We start from the raw sequence: 18,665 nt of genomic DNA, 5'->3' as shown, positions 1-18,665 counted from the left end.
TTTCCCTATCTATTTCCCATGAAGTGATGGGACCGGATGCCATGATCTTAGTTTTTTGAATGTTGAGCTTTAAGCCAACTTTTCCACTCTCCTCTTTCACTTTCATCAGGAGGCTCTTAAGTTCTTCACTTTCTGCCACAAGGGTGGTGTCATCTGCATATCTGAGGTTATTGATATTTCTCCCAGCAATCTTGATTCCAGCTTGTGTTTCTTCCAGCCCAGCGCTTCTCATGATTTACTCTGCATGTAAGTTAAATAAGCAGGGTGACAATATACAGCCTTGACGTACTCCTTTTCCTATTTGGGACCAGTCTGTTGTTCCATGTCCAGTTCTAACTGTTGCTTCCTGACCTGCATACAGACTTCTCAAGAGGCAGCTCAGGTGGTCTGTTACTCCCATCTCCTTCAGAATTTTCCACAGTTTATTGTGATCCACACAGTCAAAGACTTTAGCATACTCAATAAAGCAGAAATAGATGTTTTTCTGTAACTCTCTTGCTTTTTCGATGATCCAGCCGATGTTGGCAATTTGATCTCTGTTTCCTCTGCCTTTTCTAAAACCAGCCTGAACATCTGGAAGTTCACAGTTCATGTATTGCTGAAGCCTGACTTGGAGAATTTTGAGCATTACTTTACTAGCATGTGAGATGAGTGCAATTGTGCGGTAGTTTGAGCATTCTTTGACATTGCTTTTCTTTGGGATTGGAATGAAAACTGACCTTTTCCAGTCCTGTGGCCACTGTTGAGTTTTCCAAATTAGCTGGCATATTGAGTGCAGCACTTTCAGAGCATCATCTTTCAGGATTTGAAACAGCTCCACTGGAATTCCATCACCTCCACTAGCTTTGTTTGTAGTGATGCTTCCTAAGGCCCACTTGACTTCACTTTCCAAGATGTCTGGCTCTAGGTGAATGATCACATCATTGTGATTATCTGGGTTGTGAAGATCTTTTTTGTACAGTTCTTCTGTGTATTCTTGCCACCTCTTCTTAATATCTTCTGCTTCTGTTAGGTCCATACCATTTCTGTCCTTTATTGTGCCCACCTTTGCATGAAGTGTTCCCTTGGTATCTCTAATTTTATTGAAGAGATCTCTAGTCTTTCCCATTGTATTGTTTTCTTCTATTTCTTTGCATTGATTGCCGAGGAAAGCTTTCTTATCTCTCCGTGCAATTCTTTGAAATTCTGCATTCCAATGGGTATATTTTCCCTTTTCTCCTTTGCTTTTTACATCTCTTCTTTTCACAGCTGTTTGTAAGGCCTTCTCAGACAGCCATTTTGCTTTTTTGCATTTCTTTTTCTTGGGGATGGTCTTGATCCCTGTCTTATGTACAATGTCATGAACCTTAGTCCATAGTTCATGAGGCAGTCTGTCTATCAGATCTAGTCCCTTAAATCTATTTCTCACTTCCACTCTATAATCATAAGAGTTTTGATTTAGGTCATGCCTGAATGGTCCAGTGGTTTTCCCCACTTTCTTCAATTTAAGTCTCAATTTGGCAATAAGAAGTTCATGATCTGAGCCACAGTCACCTCTATAAGTTAGACCTAAATTGGATTTAAATCTAAACCTTTCCTTTTTCTCATATAGCTGCAGGAGCTGCAAGTCTCATTCCCTTGAACCCCACTTTCTTAAGAAACCCATCAACAACCTTTCTTTTCCAGGTCTTTCCTCTACCTCTCACAAGTGATCATTTCTATCTGTTGAATCTTTGTGCTTTTGGAGAGAAAACTACCATATGTCTCTCTTTAAGAGCTAAGAGAATCTTTTAGCTTTTCATTACCTATTAAATCACAATCAGTTCTGATCATTAATAGGTCCAAGTGGGGTCATTGAACAAAAACAATCAGAGCCCAACATCAGGAACCTTGTAAAAGCCATGTTACAAAGAGGCATACATCGTAAAAGAAATCTTTTGACGTTCATACTCAAGGAAGGAAAGAAAAACCAGCTCCTCCTGGAGGTTGGTACACATATCCAGTAAAAGTAGAGCGTTAGCCCATGGTCACTTCATATCCTACTGCACAGCTCTCTGAGGGTTTCCTATGTTCCTTTCTGCTCACCCCTGCCATCTTTTAGTCAATATAAAAAGAATGCCTCCTTTAAAAATTGTCCTCTTCCTCACATAATCTAGTCAATATATTTGTAAAAGTACATTGAAATGGCTTTCAAACCATGTAGTTTTGTAGTCGTATAGATTTAGGCCCATTAAAGTCATTTGATTATTAAATCTCAACTTAGATGTTTAATACCAAAATAATAATAAATAAATGCATTAATTCATTCAAACTGTAAACAAAGAGCAAATAAAACTTAATAGATATGGAAATGGCAACCCACTCCAGTATTCTTGCCTGGAGAATTCCATGAACAGAGGAACCTGGGGCTATAGTCCATGGGGTCACAAAGAGTCGGACACGACTCACAACACACATACTATGCCAGACTCTGTACTTGACACTGGTCAAGAAAGACACAGTCCTGTAGTCAAGAGCCTATAAAAGAAAGGCAATTTAATCAATGATTATATAAAAATGTGGTAACGCTGATACATACAGTCATTGATGATTACAGTGGGGCCAGTGTAGATTGAATCCTCACTGTGATGTAGGCACTAGGACAAGTGCTCACATGCTTTACCTAATTTTATCCTTATAACCACTCTATACAGTAGGTACGGTTATCCCCACTGTACTGATGAGGAACTTGGACCTGGAAAGGAACTTGTCCAAAATGACAGAGAGGAGAGGAGCTAGGATTTGAATCCGGTTTGTGGATAGAATGCAGTTCTAATCTCAGAGCCGGATTCTTAATGTCTCTGCCTCCATCTGCTGCAACAGAGGCAGCCTCACACCCAAAACCTCCCTTGCAAGTTTCTCACTTGAAACTGGAGATGCATGAGGGTTTTTTGAAAATGAAAGTCAGTATCAAAATATTTGAAATGTTGCTACTGTTAGGAACAAGCTCATTTCATTTGTTGAAAGTGAAGTGAAAATGTTAGTCATTCAGTTGTGTCCGACTCTGTGACCCCATGGACTGTAGGCCACCAGGCTCCTCTGTCCATGGAATTCTCCAGGCAAGAATACTGGAGTTGGTAGACGTTCCCTTCTCCAGGGGATCTTCCCAACTCAGGGATCAAACCTGGGTCTCCTGCGTTGCAAGCAGATTCTTTATCTTCTGAGACATCAGGGAAAGTTTCAAGTAAAGGATGAAGCTCTTCAGTCGCTCAGTCGTGTCCAACTCTTTGCGACCCCACGGACTGCAGCACGCCAGGCTTCCCTGTCCATCACCAACTCCCAGAGCTTACGCAAACTCATGTCCTTTGAGTTGGTGATTCCATCCAACCATCTTATCCTCAGTCGTCCCCTTCTCCTCCTGCCTTCAATCTTTCCCAGCATCAGGGTCTTTTCCAATGAGTCATTTCTTCGCATCAGGTGGCCAAAGTGTTGGAGCTTCAGCTTCAGCATCAGTCCTTCTGATGAGTATTCAGGACTGATTTCCTTTAGGATTGACTGGTTGCATCTCCTTGCAGTCCAAGGGACTCTCAAGAGTCTTCTCCAAAACCACGGTTCAGAAGCATCAGTTCTCTGGCACTCAGCTTACTTTATGGTCCAACTTTCACATCTGTGCATACTACTGGAAAAACCGTAGCTTTGACTAGATGGACCTTTGTTAACAAAGTAATATCTCTGCTATTTAACATGCTCTCTAGGTTTGCCATAGCTTTTCTTCCGAAGAGCAAGTATCTTTTAATTTCATGGCTGCAGTCACCATCACAGAGATTCTGGAATCCAAGGAAATAAAATCTGTCAGTGTTTCCATTGTTTCCCCATCTATTTGCCATGAAGTGGTGGGACCAGATGTCATGGTCTTAGTCTTTTGAATGTTGAGTTTTAAACAAGCTTTTTTACTCTCCTCTTCACCATCATCAAGAGGCTCTTTAGTTCCTCTTCACTTTCTGCCATATGTGTAGTGTCACCTGCGTATCTGAGGTTATTGATACTTCTCTCGGCAACCTTGATTCCAGCTTGAGCTTCATCCAGCCCAGCATTTCTCATGATGTACTCTGCGTATAAGTTAAATAAGCAGGGTGACAATACACAGCCTTGATGGACTCCTTTCCCAATTTGGAACCAGTCCGTGGTTTCTGTTTCTTCTTGACCTCCATACCGTTTGGCTACCATCTTATTTTATAAACAAATTCATAAAGAAAAGAATTATTTAACAGCATTAATCAAGTTTAGTGAAGCTGTTATAAGCTGAATCCAGTATACAAGCCATCTGAAGAAGTATTATCATATGACTGTGATCGATAAAGGAATTAAAGTCAGTGATGTGGGCTCTGGAAAGAAAATCAAAAAGTGATCTTTAGTCTTAACTACCTTGCTGGTGCTAAAAGAGAGAGAGAGTAAGGTAAACAACAAAATATTACAGCAAGGACATTTAGCCACACGAATAATTTTTCTATCTGCCATTTTCAAAACTGCCTTTCCTATTATTGAACACTGTGGGGTAGTGGTAAAGAATCTGCCTGCCAATGCAGGCGACACAAGAGATGTAGGTTCGATCTTTGAGTCGGGACAATCCCCTGGAGTAGGAAATGGCAACCCCCTCCAGTATTCTTGCCTGGAAAATTCCATAGGCAGAGGAGCCTGGCAGGCTACAGTCCATGGGATCCCAAAGGGTCAGACAACTGAGCACACACACCACACAGCCATCTTATAACTCTTTATAATAACATTGCAACTTTATAGACTCTCTCAATCCTTTTCCTATTTTCTTCCAGCTTCCAATTAATTTTTTTTTTACCAGTTCCTCCTAGTTTTAGTAAAGTGAAAGTATTAGTCACTCAGCAGTGTCTGATTCTTTGTGACCGCATAGACTATATAGCCCACCAGACTCCTCTGTCCATGGAATTCTCCAGGCAAGAATACTGGAGTGGGTAGCCTTTCCCTTTTCCAGGGAATCTTCTCGACCCAGGGATCAAACCTGGGTCTCCTGCATTTCGGGCAGATACTTTTACCATCTGAGCCACTGGGGAAGCCTGGTAGTTTTAGACTATGAGCATAAAAAAATAAAATAGGAAAATCAAGTCTGGCATGGCAGAGTATCTCTTTGACAAGCACACCCTGGGAAACAGGGATGAGGAAAGCCAAACCTCCTCAGCCTGGCTTCCTATAGCCACAGGGCTGATGTCCCTGGTCACCAAGGCAGTACATGCATATTTGTACTGCACCTTTGCTATAAGTTGTACCAAAATGTCTACTCAAGTTCTTTCCTTAGTACCATTCCCTCAAATAAAGGAATTGGTGCCCCTCCCCCCAAAAGGAAAATCAAATTGATTCTTTTTTTCCAAATGGATGTGTAATTGGGAAGGGTTAATTTTAAATCCGTACTGGCTCTGCTTCTGTGACTTTAACTCTTATTTTGCTGCTTTTGATTTTATAGGCATACTTAATGGCCTGCCTCAGGGAGCCCTGCCTGCCCTCCTCCTCTTCATGGCCCTTGGGCTAGGATGCCTTTGCTTGGTTCACAGGGAGACAGCCTGACCCTGTGAAGGACTGTGACTTTCCTGAGTTCTTTGTGTGGGAAATGGCGCCCCTCATCTGCTGCTTGCTGGAGTGGCTCAGGGGTTCACATTTGGAGAGCTGGAATTGCAGATAGCTGTGGCATCTTTGTTTGTTGATATAATAGCAGATATTCCATTTCATACCACCAGTGAAATGACTGTAAGGAAATGAAACTCACATATCCCCCTGCCTGAGGCTTGCTGTTCTAGGAGACATTTGCAAGAATTAAATGGTCATTTTTACTTTGTGTCCTAACCTTCCCCCATCTCTGACCATAGAAGAACCTAGCATCCGGGCCCCGACAAGATGGTAATTTCAAGCCATTCGTCTGCCATCTTCTGGGTCAGCTGGCTCTCCAAAGTTGTATTCCTTGCCTCAAGATCTCAACACTTGGATTTGTTAGCCTATAGTGCAATGAGCAGGGTGAGCCTGGACTGGGTAACAGATGCAGGATGTGGTCAAGACTAGGACAGCTGCCATCGACTACAATGAGAATCAGCACGCCATAAGCGCATTGTATTATCTTTTTCCATCTGTACCTCTGGTTCTCCACTGAGACTGTTCAGTCTTTGGTAGTAAGGACAATATGTTTTCATTTCTGTTTCCTCAGTACATAGTTGAGTGTTTGATACAGAGAAGGCATCGTGGATGAATGAAGGCGTGAATGAATGACTGAAACAACAGAAACGGCAACACTCACATTGTTACCATGGCAATGCTCATAGTGTTACCTCCCTCTCTCCCACTGACTACTCAAGTAATTCCACAATAACTACTCAAGAAAGCCCAGAAGGTATCATTTTTTAAAAAAACATGCAAATTCTCAGAGAAGTTCTATACACCAATATTTTCTTTCTTTTCCCCCACAAAACTCTGAGTTGTCAAGCAGTAGTTTAGAAACACAACACTATATATCCATTCCTGTTTGGTTTTGGTTTTAGATTAGTGGAGCAAGAATGAAAGGGTATACTATTTCTTTCTATCCAAGGATAATCTAATCTTGCAAAGACAGTTACCAAAGTCAATAACAATTCCTACTCAGAAGACAAATCGTGTCTGAATTGGATTAAGGTGAAACCAAAGTGCCTGCTGCAGCTGTGTCAGTGAGGGACTCGGTGTTTATGGCTTCATTACAACCTTAAGTGGTGTATCTATATTTCTTCTGTGTTTAATGAAGCCACAACCAACCAACTCTTTATTGAGTGATACTGGAGAGTTTTTTTGCTTTTAACTTGATGTATTTCAATTCGTGATTAACTAGCTGTCCCACATCAGGTAACTCGGACGGGTGCTTTAGAGACAATTAGCTAAATGTTCCTCTGTGTTAGCCACAGAATCAAGAAAAAAGATAAGGAGAATCAATAAGACCGCGCCAGGGTAGAAGAGAACATTCATCTTCCATTAAGATCATTGGTGGACTCATCAAGCTGCCTGTCACGAGAGAAAACGGCTCCGCTCTGTCTCCCTCCCTCTCACTCCTGTGTGCATAGTTCGGCTCTGGCTGCTAAGTGACTGGCTGTTGTGTTGTTCAGTTTTCAGGACTGTATCTCCTGTCTTTCTTCACCATCCTCCTCGGGCTGGTGCTCTACTCGTCCACCTCCACGTACATAGCCCAGGACCCCCGGGTTTACAAGCAGTTCCGCAACCCTTCGGGACCCGTCGTGGACTTACCAGCCACAGCTCAGGTGGAGCCTTCGGTCACCTACACCAGCCTGGGCCAGGAGACCGAAGATGAGCCCCATGTGCGCGTGGCCTAGGATGACACCCTCCCTGACCACTGAGGACACCTCCACGGCTGTGTGTCCGCCCGTCATCTCTGTTTTGTACATAGAGAAAGGTATTTATTAGGTGCAGTTTACAGAGGTGGACTGCAAGGTAGCAAATCCGAAAGCCTGTAAGAGGCACATGCTAAACATCCCTGGAGATGCAGGCTCTGATCCACCTGGAGGGATGCCTACCTAGGGTGTATCCTGGTGACACACACACATACACCACCACCCCCCGTCCACATTAATTACTGTGAAAATGTTTGAATCAAAAGCAAGTATCACTGTTTGTATGATTATGCTTACTGTTATGATAGCGACTTTCAGGAGGAGGTTTTGTACTCCTGACGGGAACTCTCGCCAGACCCACGTGTAGTTAGCATCGCTCCCACCTTTCTATGGCAAGTCACTTTTTAAGAATCACACTTTATTTTTGTGCACCTTCTCTGAGTGCTGCATGCCACAGGAGCCCCGCCCTGCGAGCTTCCTTATCCTAGGCACCTGGGGGCTCATGGTTCCCTCTTACCTGTTGGATCGCCTGCTCAATATGTATTTCGTGCTGTGACTCTCGTGGGGAGTGGCAACTGACCATATAATTCTCTATTCTAGGAATAGATATAAAACAAACATTTTAGCCTTTTTATATTTCAGCCTCAGATTACTCCAGGCCATTGCCTTTCTGTTGCAACTCATGATTCTGCTAATCAAGTCCCTGCAATAACAGGATAAGGGATGTTTCATTTCTGTGGCTTATGGGAAACCCCAGAGTAATATCACTTGTGCTTAGGGTAATATCTTTTTTTTTTTTAATCTTTCTGCCCCTTCCTATGTTCCCTCTTCCAAAAAAGAAAAAATTAATTTTCCTTTTCCCCCTAGATTTCTTTAGTGATAATATGGAGATCAATCAAGGCATTGGAAAAAGCCATGGTCCTCTGCCCTTTTGTGTGACACCTTTTTTGAAATATACCAGCATGGAAATTATCTTGATTGTGGGATATCATGGGTTGTCTGGCCTCCCAACAAAGTCAGGGTGCTGCTGTGGCACAGCCTCTGACAACAGCTCATCTGATACAGCCGCTGTGTAGTAGTAAAAATCTCACCAATGAAAAGTCTGGCATTTTTGGTCATATCTGGCATCCATTGGTAGCAGCATTCTTATGGATACAGAGAATATTCCAGGGTCCTGATAAGGCTTTGAGGGGTATGTCACTAATCTAATTTTGTCGCCTTTACAATAGCTCTCTCTTCAAACGCAGAAAATCAAGAAACACCACAGAGCTCTGTGATTTACAGTAGATTCTCTTTCTCCCTCTCAGTACATGCAATAGTCTTTATGTTTGGCTGGCTTCAGTATCATTCAGAAAGATCCTCGATAGAGTTACAGGATTTATAAAGGAAAAACAAATGTTTATGAAACTTTGGGCAATTCAAATCAGTTCAAGTTAGGTAAGCAAAGCAAAACTCCAGTGGAGTCTCTGTAAGGTAGAGAACAGATTGCAGCTTAGTCAGGATTCCCATGCTAGCCTGAACAATCCCTAAATAGACCTGCATAAGTGTCCCATTCTGTCAGTCAGCACCCATGTGGCACCTCTGTCTGCCCTCTACCCTGGGGACAGGTAGTCCTGCCTTGGAGTTGGAGCAGACAAGTTATCTTTCCTGATATGCAAATTTTATGCTCATCTCCATTCAGCCCGCTTAGAAACCTGTTTTATTTCTGGTGAAAAAAATCAACATTAAAGCTGTATCAAATCAAAAGAACTTTGCCAATGTTTGCTCTCTGCTACCTGTCAAACCAATTAAATACCTTTCTCTGACTATTTTGTCCATTCAGATCTGAAGACCTTTAAAGACTGTGGTTTTATTTTTGTGTTTACATTCCTTTGGTTTGCATAATTTGTTTGATTTATTGCATTTGTAGTATTTATTTTCAGCCAAATATTTTCATCTTTTTTTTGTTCACTTTTATGACACTAATTTGTAGACGCCTAGTAAAATCTCAAGAGAAATAAGTGGATGAAAGTATTTCCAAGTCAACTCAGTGGATGCAAATTTTTTTTTTTTTTAATTTCAAAAAGGTTTGCAATCAATGGATGGCTACAGGTTGCCATGTGAATTGTTTCCTAGGATATTTTAACTGACTCCAAATTGTATGGAAACCAAGTGTGAATGTTAAGGTGAATTCACTATATACCCTTTTTCATCCCATGTTCTGTACACAAGACTTTCATGTCACTGGGGTGCCTCACTGTGTTGGTTCTTCTCCATTTAGAACGGCTGATAACATACTCGAATTGTTTGAGATTCATCCCATGAATCAGGAGTTCCAGATTGGCCTTTTGGGGGGAAAAAAAAGACAATAGCAAGAAACAAACTCTTTTTCTGTGTTAACACATCAACCCTTTGGGAATGGGGTAGGAAATGGGAGTACGACATCATTAACTCTAGCTGTTTGAGTTTCTGGAATTTCATAACCTCAGTAGACACCAGCAAGAATTTCAGCTTTTCAGTCTACCATAACTCTCTCTTCCACAAATGAGACTTTAGCAATGTGTATAGACTTTGGTTGGGTAAGCAAACCATAGCTCTCCTAAATCTCGCCCGAGGTAAGTGGTGGTCCTCACTTACTCCATGACAACTTGCACTGGGGCTAGCGCTCTCCTTGGTCACACCTTCCCACAGCTCCACACTCCGAAATACACAACCAGGAAGACCAAGCGATGGAAAAATTGGTACCACTGTGTCCCATGAAAATGTTTCAATGTTTAGTTTAGATATTGCTAACTTGTGCTATTAACCTTTTGACAAGCGTGTAGTATTGTTCGTTTGGGGTTTGTTTTTGATTTGTAACCACTTAGTAGTCCCCAGCTAGCTACCAGTACAGATTTTTACCCCATGGGTAGGATTCTACTGTCAAGCCACATAAATAACAAAGCACACTAATCCCAACACTGCAAATGGAAAATATGAACCAAAAAAGGAAATTGACACCAATAAGTTGAACAAACTCTCCATTTTTGATATTTGCATGCTCCCCTATGGACTGGCTGTGGCAATGTAATGCCTGTATAATGTTTTCAAATAAAAATAAATGCTTTATGAAAGCACCAAGTTCTTGGTTTTCTTGAGTGTTTGTCTGCTCTATGACAACCGGGGAAGCAGCTCTCATGGGATGCTAGAAATAGCAACGAAAGTAGATAGCAGGGTACATGTCAAAATAAAAATCAGAAAGAAAATATTTCCAAATTAGGAAGGGCACAGTTGGTCTCAGAGCTGTAGCTTCAAAAAGCCAAATTAAACACGTTTGTAATTTGCAAAATTAATTATTTGATGGGTACTTAAGGAGACAGCAGCTACAACCTCTAAACCCACATTTAAAACATATGTAGGGCAATTATAAATTTACCCTCAAGAAACTGTTTCTCATAAAGAAGAAAGTTCTTTGTATGCCGCCTTCGGCACAATGCCAGGCATAAGGAAAGAGCGCGACCTTTGTAAAGCAGGGCTGTTTATGTTTCTGCTCTGAACTCACACGGTATTGTCATGGTTACTTCTCCTCTAACTGTTGTTGTTTAGTCCCTAAGTCATGTCCCACTCTTGTGACCCCATGGACTGTGTAGCCCGCTAGGCTCCTCTGTCCATGGGATTTCCCAGGCAAGAATACTGGAGTGGATTTCCATGTCCTCCTCCAACACTAACTGTAGTCTTCCAATAACTGTTACATACTTAGAGGTGGTGGTATATAAATTTACACTTTTTGTCATTTACGTTCATAATCAGATCTCAAAAATTAAATGAGCTGAAAGACTGTATGTCTGAGCTATATATTTAAAATATTTTTAAAAGAAAAACTCACTTTGCATGAAAAAAGGAACAGTCGTATACAGCCTTTATAAAGGACTCTTACGTAGAGATCCATTGTGATCTGCTTCTATAAATAGTATAGTACAAAACAGCGCTTAACAAAAACAATGTGACTCAGTTTAAAAATAGCTTTTTCCTTGAGAAATATAACTCTTTCTGTAAAGTATGCTTTATTTTTATTTAGTGAACTCTTTGATCAAAGATGAAATACAGTTGAACTTCAGTCTAGTCTATGTCTAAATGTCCAGCAATTCTAAATGATTAGAGTCCAAATAGTATACACAGTAAACACGTATCTCATGTTTAGATTGTGTTCCCAATGAATTATAATTTTCTTAAGAGAAGGAACTTGGTTTCCTAAATGCTTGGAAGTTCTTACAAAGGGAAGTTCAGGCTGTACTTGAATGGTTTTTGTGATGATTAGCATGAAGGGAAAGAGAAACATGTCAGATTCAGCATAGGACCTGTTAAGTGTTCCCTTCTTTTGATGTTTCATAGGAAGACAGATTGTAACATCTGCAGTAAGGCGGGACTGAAATCAGATCCAGCTAATCTCTTTTCAGGTCCCCCATGCAAAACAGGGAAATCTCTCATACTTTTTTTTCTTTTAATGGAATCTTACTCCTAAATCAAAAACAGAAAGTACAAGGGTAAGATATGTATTACAAAATGTTCCCCTTTTTCCTTCTACTTCTGTTAAGTACTTTTTTTAAAAAAAATTCCTATTCCTGGAAAAACAGAAATTATGAGATTCACTTAAATCGCCTTTGAATTTTTTAACAAACCTTTAAAACGTTAGGCTGTTCCTTCAGGTTGACTTTGGGATAAAAAACAACACAGTGAAGCTCATTATTCCCTTGCAAATAGTGTCTTTGAATTCATAATATTGCTTCTTAATTATGTTCACTGTTCTTTTTTTCTTCTCTTCCTTTTTACTTTGATTTCTTTTCTTCTCTTTTTTTCCCTGCAAACATTAACAGAGGATTCACTATGGGCCACCTACTCAGTCTCTGCCCTTTATTCTCTATGTGGTCAGAAATGTTTAATTCAAAAAAAATTATAATACAGCTGGAAAGCCCCATACCTACCAGATGGCCTTTCATTAGTGCCTGAAAGGACAAGGCATTGCGTGTCACTTTTTAGACGCCAGGCGAGTCTCCTCCAAACACTATTGCAGCCTGATTAACAAGGGAAACTAATGATCAGAAGGAGGAGGTCCCTGGGGATAGGCTAAAATTAGGGGCGTCCATCTGGGTAGACAAAGGCCTGGTGGAGATAAATCTACAAAAGCGTGAAAATGAGCTTGCTCACCAGGCTTCAGCATTAGAGCTGGGAACCATCCCATAATGCTTGAAAGATAATTTCAGAATGGATAACGATAAATATTACTTTACACAATGGGGAGTAATCTTCCCAAACTCATTATCCCACAGTGATGACACTGGGTAAAAATGTGTCCTGTCACTGAATAGATGAGAGCACTACAATCAGGCAGTAAGTAGGCTGTGTAATTCATTATCCAATACATCAAGCAGGCAGTTTTAATAATTATGCCTGGACAACGGGTCCATAGACCCAGTCTGTTGCAGAAGAACCTGGCTGTGTGGTTATGCGGGCTGTAAGAGGCACACACCATTACCTCCCTGCCCCGGGGAACTTTGGCAGCACCGTTTCGGCCACTAGATGTCGCTGTCTGAGGGAAAACGTCAGGGTGACCGCCTGCCTACAGCGGTGATAACGTTCTTGGATTCTTACTCCTGGAGGGCCGCCCTGGCCTAGGTTCTCATCTTACGGTTTAGCCTTCTTCCTTGGAAACATCTGTGGCCACGGGCAGTGAAGTAAGAGGAGTTCCAGTGGTAATTTCCCAAACATCTTCTCCACCGTGTGTGAAAATGTGAAAGGCCAAGAGAGAAATATGCAAGGCTAAAGGATACGAATTATTCAGAAGTAAATTACTTTCAAGGGCAACACACCCATCATTTCAAGAAATGGTGAATGGCAGATAAATGTGTGCCTGGCCTCCTGGCAGTGGCTCGAAAGCCTCCTGCACCCGACATTTCCCTCCACAGTGTCCACAAACTCCATTTGTGGGATATGGGGCTGAAAGATTGAAACATGGGGTGATACCTACTTTTCTGCAACGTTAGGTCTCATTCCTGCCTTTCTTGGCCTTGTCTTTGTAGGCAAGGAGAATTACTTCCACAGTACCTCTAGAGGTTTGATAAATTTTAAGTAATAGTAATGATTGCAGTTTCACAGACGGTTGGCCACTTGCCAATTTCACAGTAAACTAGAAAAGCAATAAAGAAAATCTAGTTGTTCTTAAAATGACTACTTTTCCAAATGAAATTACTAAAGAGGGAGGAAACGGGCTAATCACTGGAATAATCACAACAGTCTCATTATGGGACTCCCTGCGAGCTTTTGTTTGAATTCTCTGATGTTGTTTTTTGGGCCCTGAATAGGATTTTAAAAGCTAAATAGGTCACACATGCATATAAATGGTTGCGTGAATCACATAACTGCTTCATGGGCCCCATGATTCCGCCTATCAGGCTGCATTTTAATTAAAAGGAAAATCATCAGGAATAGAGGACAACTTAATGTGAGGAGTTTTGTGTCCTCGTTGAAGACTGAGACTTCACTTGGCATTCAATTTTCAATTCATAATTATACCCTCCAAACAACTGTGATGCTCATTTTCATTTCAGTCACAAGCTTAGACAACAGAACTTGAGAGCCAGCAAGAATATTGGCGATCATTCCGTTCAAAATCTCAAGTCCTGTTATGACACCTAAGGGTGGAGATAATTTAGTTGAAGAAAAGACATTTAGCCTGGAGAAGCTATAGCCTTGTTCATCACTGGCACGATCCTGTAGATAACAACAATGTGCAGAACTTCCATTCAAGAGGCTGCTTTGTGACCACCGGAGACCAAGGTCAGAGATCAGTGCAAATCCTTCCCATTAAGAGGCCGGGCAGCTTGTTAGGCAGCTTGGATAAATAATTCTTAGGGGGATTCCTACTTCCAACCAGCTCTGAAAGTGGGGTCCCAAAGAGAGAAGAAAGGAAAAGCACCAAGTGCATACCCAAGCTTGACTGTCTCTGCTCTTTGGATTGAATCCATCCAGGCGAGTACACAGACAGGACATTCTCCCTCTGCTACTCCTATTCAACACACAAGTGTAAGAGGGTTCCTTGGGATTGACTTTGCCCGTGAGTGAGACTCCCAAAACCATCTGCAACAGCTATGCCAGAGTTGAGAGCTCACTGCTTCCACGGGGGGGATTTCTTATTCTCAGACGCCCACTAGCTACCACTGCTCTAATCTCCAAAGACCCGTGGCAGGTCAGTGTCACTGGTGAGGCCACCACCCTTGGGAAAACAGTTAGCTGTGCTGAGTGGAGACCTAACTTGACTTGGAGGTGGAGGAGCTTCTATTTTCCTCTTTATTGGCACAATAGAAACCACTCAGTCCAGTGGCCCCTGGGATGCAAAGATGTAGGGAAATGAAAGTTATTGAACAAGAAATCATGGTAACTGGAGATTCAAAAATTTTTGAAGCAAAATTTGCCCCTGCCTGTCCTGAGGCACTGGAGTCTATAGAACCCTCAGAGCTCTGTGGGGCCACCACCCTCTACTCCTGGGTTAGTAGAGTGAAAACACCCCTCTGCTATTTCTTCTGTGGTCTATTGAATGGATTGCTTCTGTTCGTAATGCAGTCTCCTTTCCTTGCTTCTTGACAGTGTAAAGGAATAGACTTTTATGTACTAATGCAAGTTTTATTATTGACATTATCATGAAAAAGTAGAATTTCTTTTTTAGAATGAAGTGCATGCTAAATCAATACAGTCGTGTCTGACTCTTTGTGCCCCCGTGAACCATAGCCTGCCAGGCTCCTCTGTTTACGGGATTCTCCAGGCAAGAATACTGGAATGGGTTGCCATGCCCTCCTCCAGCGGATCGCCCTGACCCAGGGATTGAGCCCACATCTCTTATCTCCTGCATTGGCAGGTGGGTTCTTTACCACTAACACCACATGGGAAGCCCTTCTTGTTCAGGTTACAATGTAATTCCCATCTACTTCTAATGTGATTACGCCAGTTTCTGGTTTGGGGCCTCCTACTATTTCTGTCTGCTCCTCCTGAAGTGGCTGATCCAGCGTCACCTCGGTGTCCACGCCTCCTACCGTCTACTCAGCTTGGTCTTTCTGCTTCACTAATTCATTCTTGCGGAGCATTCCTCCTTTGAGCATTTCCGGAAAACAGTTTTCTTCACTTCAGAATTCAATTGTATTTGATCTTTTGCCTTCAAAATCATTTAAGAAAAGGACAAAACTACACAGCAGAAACGATAGTATCTCAGATACTGTCTAGGCTGTATGCATATTTGATTTTTTAAAAATAGAATAGAATTGGATTTTTTTTATCACACTGCATAGTCATTAAATGAAAATATTCTGGGTCCTAAATAACTGATTTTAAAATCAAATCATGGTTTTTTAAAATTAAAGATTATTATCTTTTTCTAACGTCCTTACCTGTCAACACCATACGTCAAGATTCCCACATTAGCAAAACACTGTGAAATGCTTTACTGCTGGTGGAGTTGGTTCATACCATCCATCCTGCAGAGTCAATCTTATTCTCTTCAGTTGGGATTATTAGCTACTTTAATGCATTTTCACTAGCAGAATTTAAAAAAAAATTTTTTTTACACTATTCTTTTATTCATAATGTTCTCAAGGAAACATTCTTGAGAGGAAGTTATGACCAAGTAGATAATGTGGAGATAATAATGTATCACAAATAATTCATTGCTATCCTGATTACACAGAGAAGGCAATGGCAACCCGTTCCAGTACTCTTGCCTAGAAAATCCCATGGACGGAATAGCCTGGTAGGCTGCCGTCTATGGGGTTGCACAGAGTCGGATACAACTGAAGCGACTTAGCAGCAGCAGCAGCAGCATCCTGATTACAAGGAACTAAAAGCCTTTTTTTTCTTACATACTTTATCCTTAGAAGAACAGAATAACGAATAAAAGTATTAATGTTGGAAATGAAATATAAAAAAATAAGGCAATAAATTCAGGTCCCCTGAATCTAACTAAGTGAAAGTTTCGGTTAAAGTCAGATGTATTGCGTCAACCCAGGTTCTGCCCTTGACTGACCCACTTGCAGTAAATGGACAGATGTAGACAGGATTTTTGACAGACACAGCTCAGCTCACATGTTCAGCCAGTGTGGCAAAGCAGGTGCCAGCAAAACTTTGTGCCTACAAGGAGGCCAACTCAAGGCATGGCAAGAGAATCTAGGTTAAATGAAGTAATCTAGGTCACCTTCTATGAGTCCAGGGTTGCTCCAGATGATGCTCCTATTTGAACTCACCAGAGGGGATTCCAAAACCTCCCTCCACGCGGGAACTCCAGACCACCTTTCAGCCACTTGCTTTCAGATTATGTCCTGTTACGAACTTGAGGTGGTGGTTTTCTCCAGGAAAGGAAATTTGAAAATCCTTTCTCCTCTTCTCTCTGCAACTCCATCTAGTCTACTTTTACATTAAAGGGATGTATTCCTCTTCGTGTTCCTTGCTTGAACTTCTTATTCCAGCTGTGAATCTCCAGCAAAGCTGTGAACTCAGCCCTCCAAGATTTCTCTGGGAAGCCCAAGGACAGCTAATAATAAGACCAAAGACATTGATTTTGCCCAGCATCCCATGGCATATGTGGTTCAGAATGAGATAATGCCTGAGAACAAAGTAGCTACAATACATTCTTTCTTCCTGGATACAGCTAGAGCTGTGCTTAGGACAGGGTTCCACTGAATGCCTTTTAAAGTTAGACAAATGAAAGCCCCCAAACAGGCGAAACCCAGCTTTTTCATTTGCATCTGTAAGGGAAACCCTATTGCTCCCTTTATAAAATCAATCCCTGGTCCTCTGATATTGGCAATGGATGGAGACTGTCCCAATACTTGGGGAATAATGTTGAAGCTACAGTAATTAGTGCAGGATCGTCAAGGGGAAGATGAAGCTCACTGATAAGTGTCATATCTCAAGGTCTCTCCTTCTAAAGAGATCTTTAATCTCACAGCATCTTGATTCAAACTTTTAGCAAAGCCATTGCATTTTATTTGAATCTATTACAGATTTATATGGTGTTGAAGCTACAACGGATATCATTTATTCTACTGTGTGCTAAACACTGGGCATTGTAGCAATGGTCTCAAAACAGCTCTGTGGATGGGTTGTAAAGTGTGTCCCAGCTTTTTGTTTTGTTTTGTTTTTGGTCTCACTGAGTGGCGTGTGGTATTTCACTTTCCCAACCAGGGATCCAACCTGTACCCCTGGCAGTGGAAGCGCTGAGTCTTAGCCACTGGAGAGCCAGGGAAGCCCTGTATCCCTGTTTTCTGTTGAGTTAATGGAGGCGCACATGGATAGTATAAAGTTGCCAAGTTTACAAAACAAGCAAGTGATGAGACCAGGATTCAAACCCAGGTGTGCCTGACTCCAAAGATGGAAGATCCCATTGAACAAGTTGTCTTATGAAACTCAGAAAAGGGTTCAAGTTCAACCTGCCTTTGAGGAGCTACTCACAAGGATCCGGTAAGAAGAAGCACGTGGGGGAAGAATGAAGTGACTCTGTAACCAGATAAAGAATGGATTACATTATAATGATGAAATCAGTGAGCCTAAGAAATCAATGCCAACCATACTTATGACTCTCCTTTGATATGGACATGGGTGACAGGCAGATTCACCCTGTGTAATCCCAACAGCAACACTGGTCTGAAGAAAAGAATAAACAAAAATTTCAGAATACTAGCTCACCCTGGAGGTGGAAAGATGAGGTCAGGGGCAATGTCCTTGACTTCTCCTCCAAAGGCCACATCCTACCTGCCAAGGCAGCAGTCCCCTCGCCTCTCCTAAGGGGGGGACATCTTATCTGTACCCCTCTTGCCCCCTCCTCTCCGGAGACCTGACACAGCCTACCATGCCCTTCTTCCTGAAATGCTTCTCTCACTTTAAGTTTGTGGACCACACTAGCCTGGCATCCCCGCACCTCGCAAGCCACTCCTTCTTGGTGTCTTTCACTGGATCCTCCTTCTCGTCCACAAAGCCTTTCCTTAGAGCTGCCTACGGCTCTGCCTTTGGCTTGCTTCTCCTTTTTATCTGCACTCACTCACATGGCTTTAAACACCAGCTTCATACTAACAACTCACTTTTGCAGCCCCAACCCAGATCTCTTCTTCCCTGCTCCATGTCTCCTCGTGGACGTCCACTGAGCCTCTTGTGAATGATTAACAACAACATGGAGTCACTTATGTCAAAGGATCTAGAATGAATCCAGGAGGCCATCAGGGATGTGAAACTTGCATCTACTTTGGACACAACAGAATCTTTTGACTCGGCCTTCCTAAGCCCTCTGGAACTTTTTTTTTTTTTTACTCTTTAGAAATCACAGCT

At 41.9% G+C, this 18,665-nt stretch overlaps 1 protein-coding gene across 2 annotated transcripts in view; it reads left to right on the top strand.

The window, feature by feature from the left end:
- SLC35F1 (solute carrier family 35 member F1) overlaps positions 1-18,665 on the top strand; it is a 426,225-nt gene that overhangs the window by 394,202 nt on the left and 13,358 nt on the right. The window contains exon 8 of one of the 2 annotated variants that reach the window (XM_069599145.1): positions 7,104-10,445. The exons of the other annotated variant lie outside the window; for it this stretch is intronic. Within the exon in view, the coding sequence (XP_069455246.1) occupies positions 7,104-7,328 (225 nt within the window). The 3' untranslated portion in view covers positions 7,329-10,445. Of the gene's footprint in view, positions 1-7,103; positions 10,446-18,665 lie in introns of those variants that run through there. 2 annotated transcript variants of the gene reach the window in all.

Source organism: Ovis canadensis, chromosome 8, assembly GCF_042477335.2.
Source record: "Ovis canadensis isolate MfBH-ARS-UI-01 breed Bighorn chromosome 8, ARS-UI_OviCan_v2, whole genome shotgun sequence".
NCBI lineage: Eukaryota > Metazoa > Chordata > Mammalia > Artiodactyla > Bovidae > Ovis > Ovis canadensis.
The sequence above is the reverse complement of the archived record's forward strand: the minus strand, read 5'-3'. Positions and strand labels throughout refer to the sequence as shown.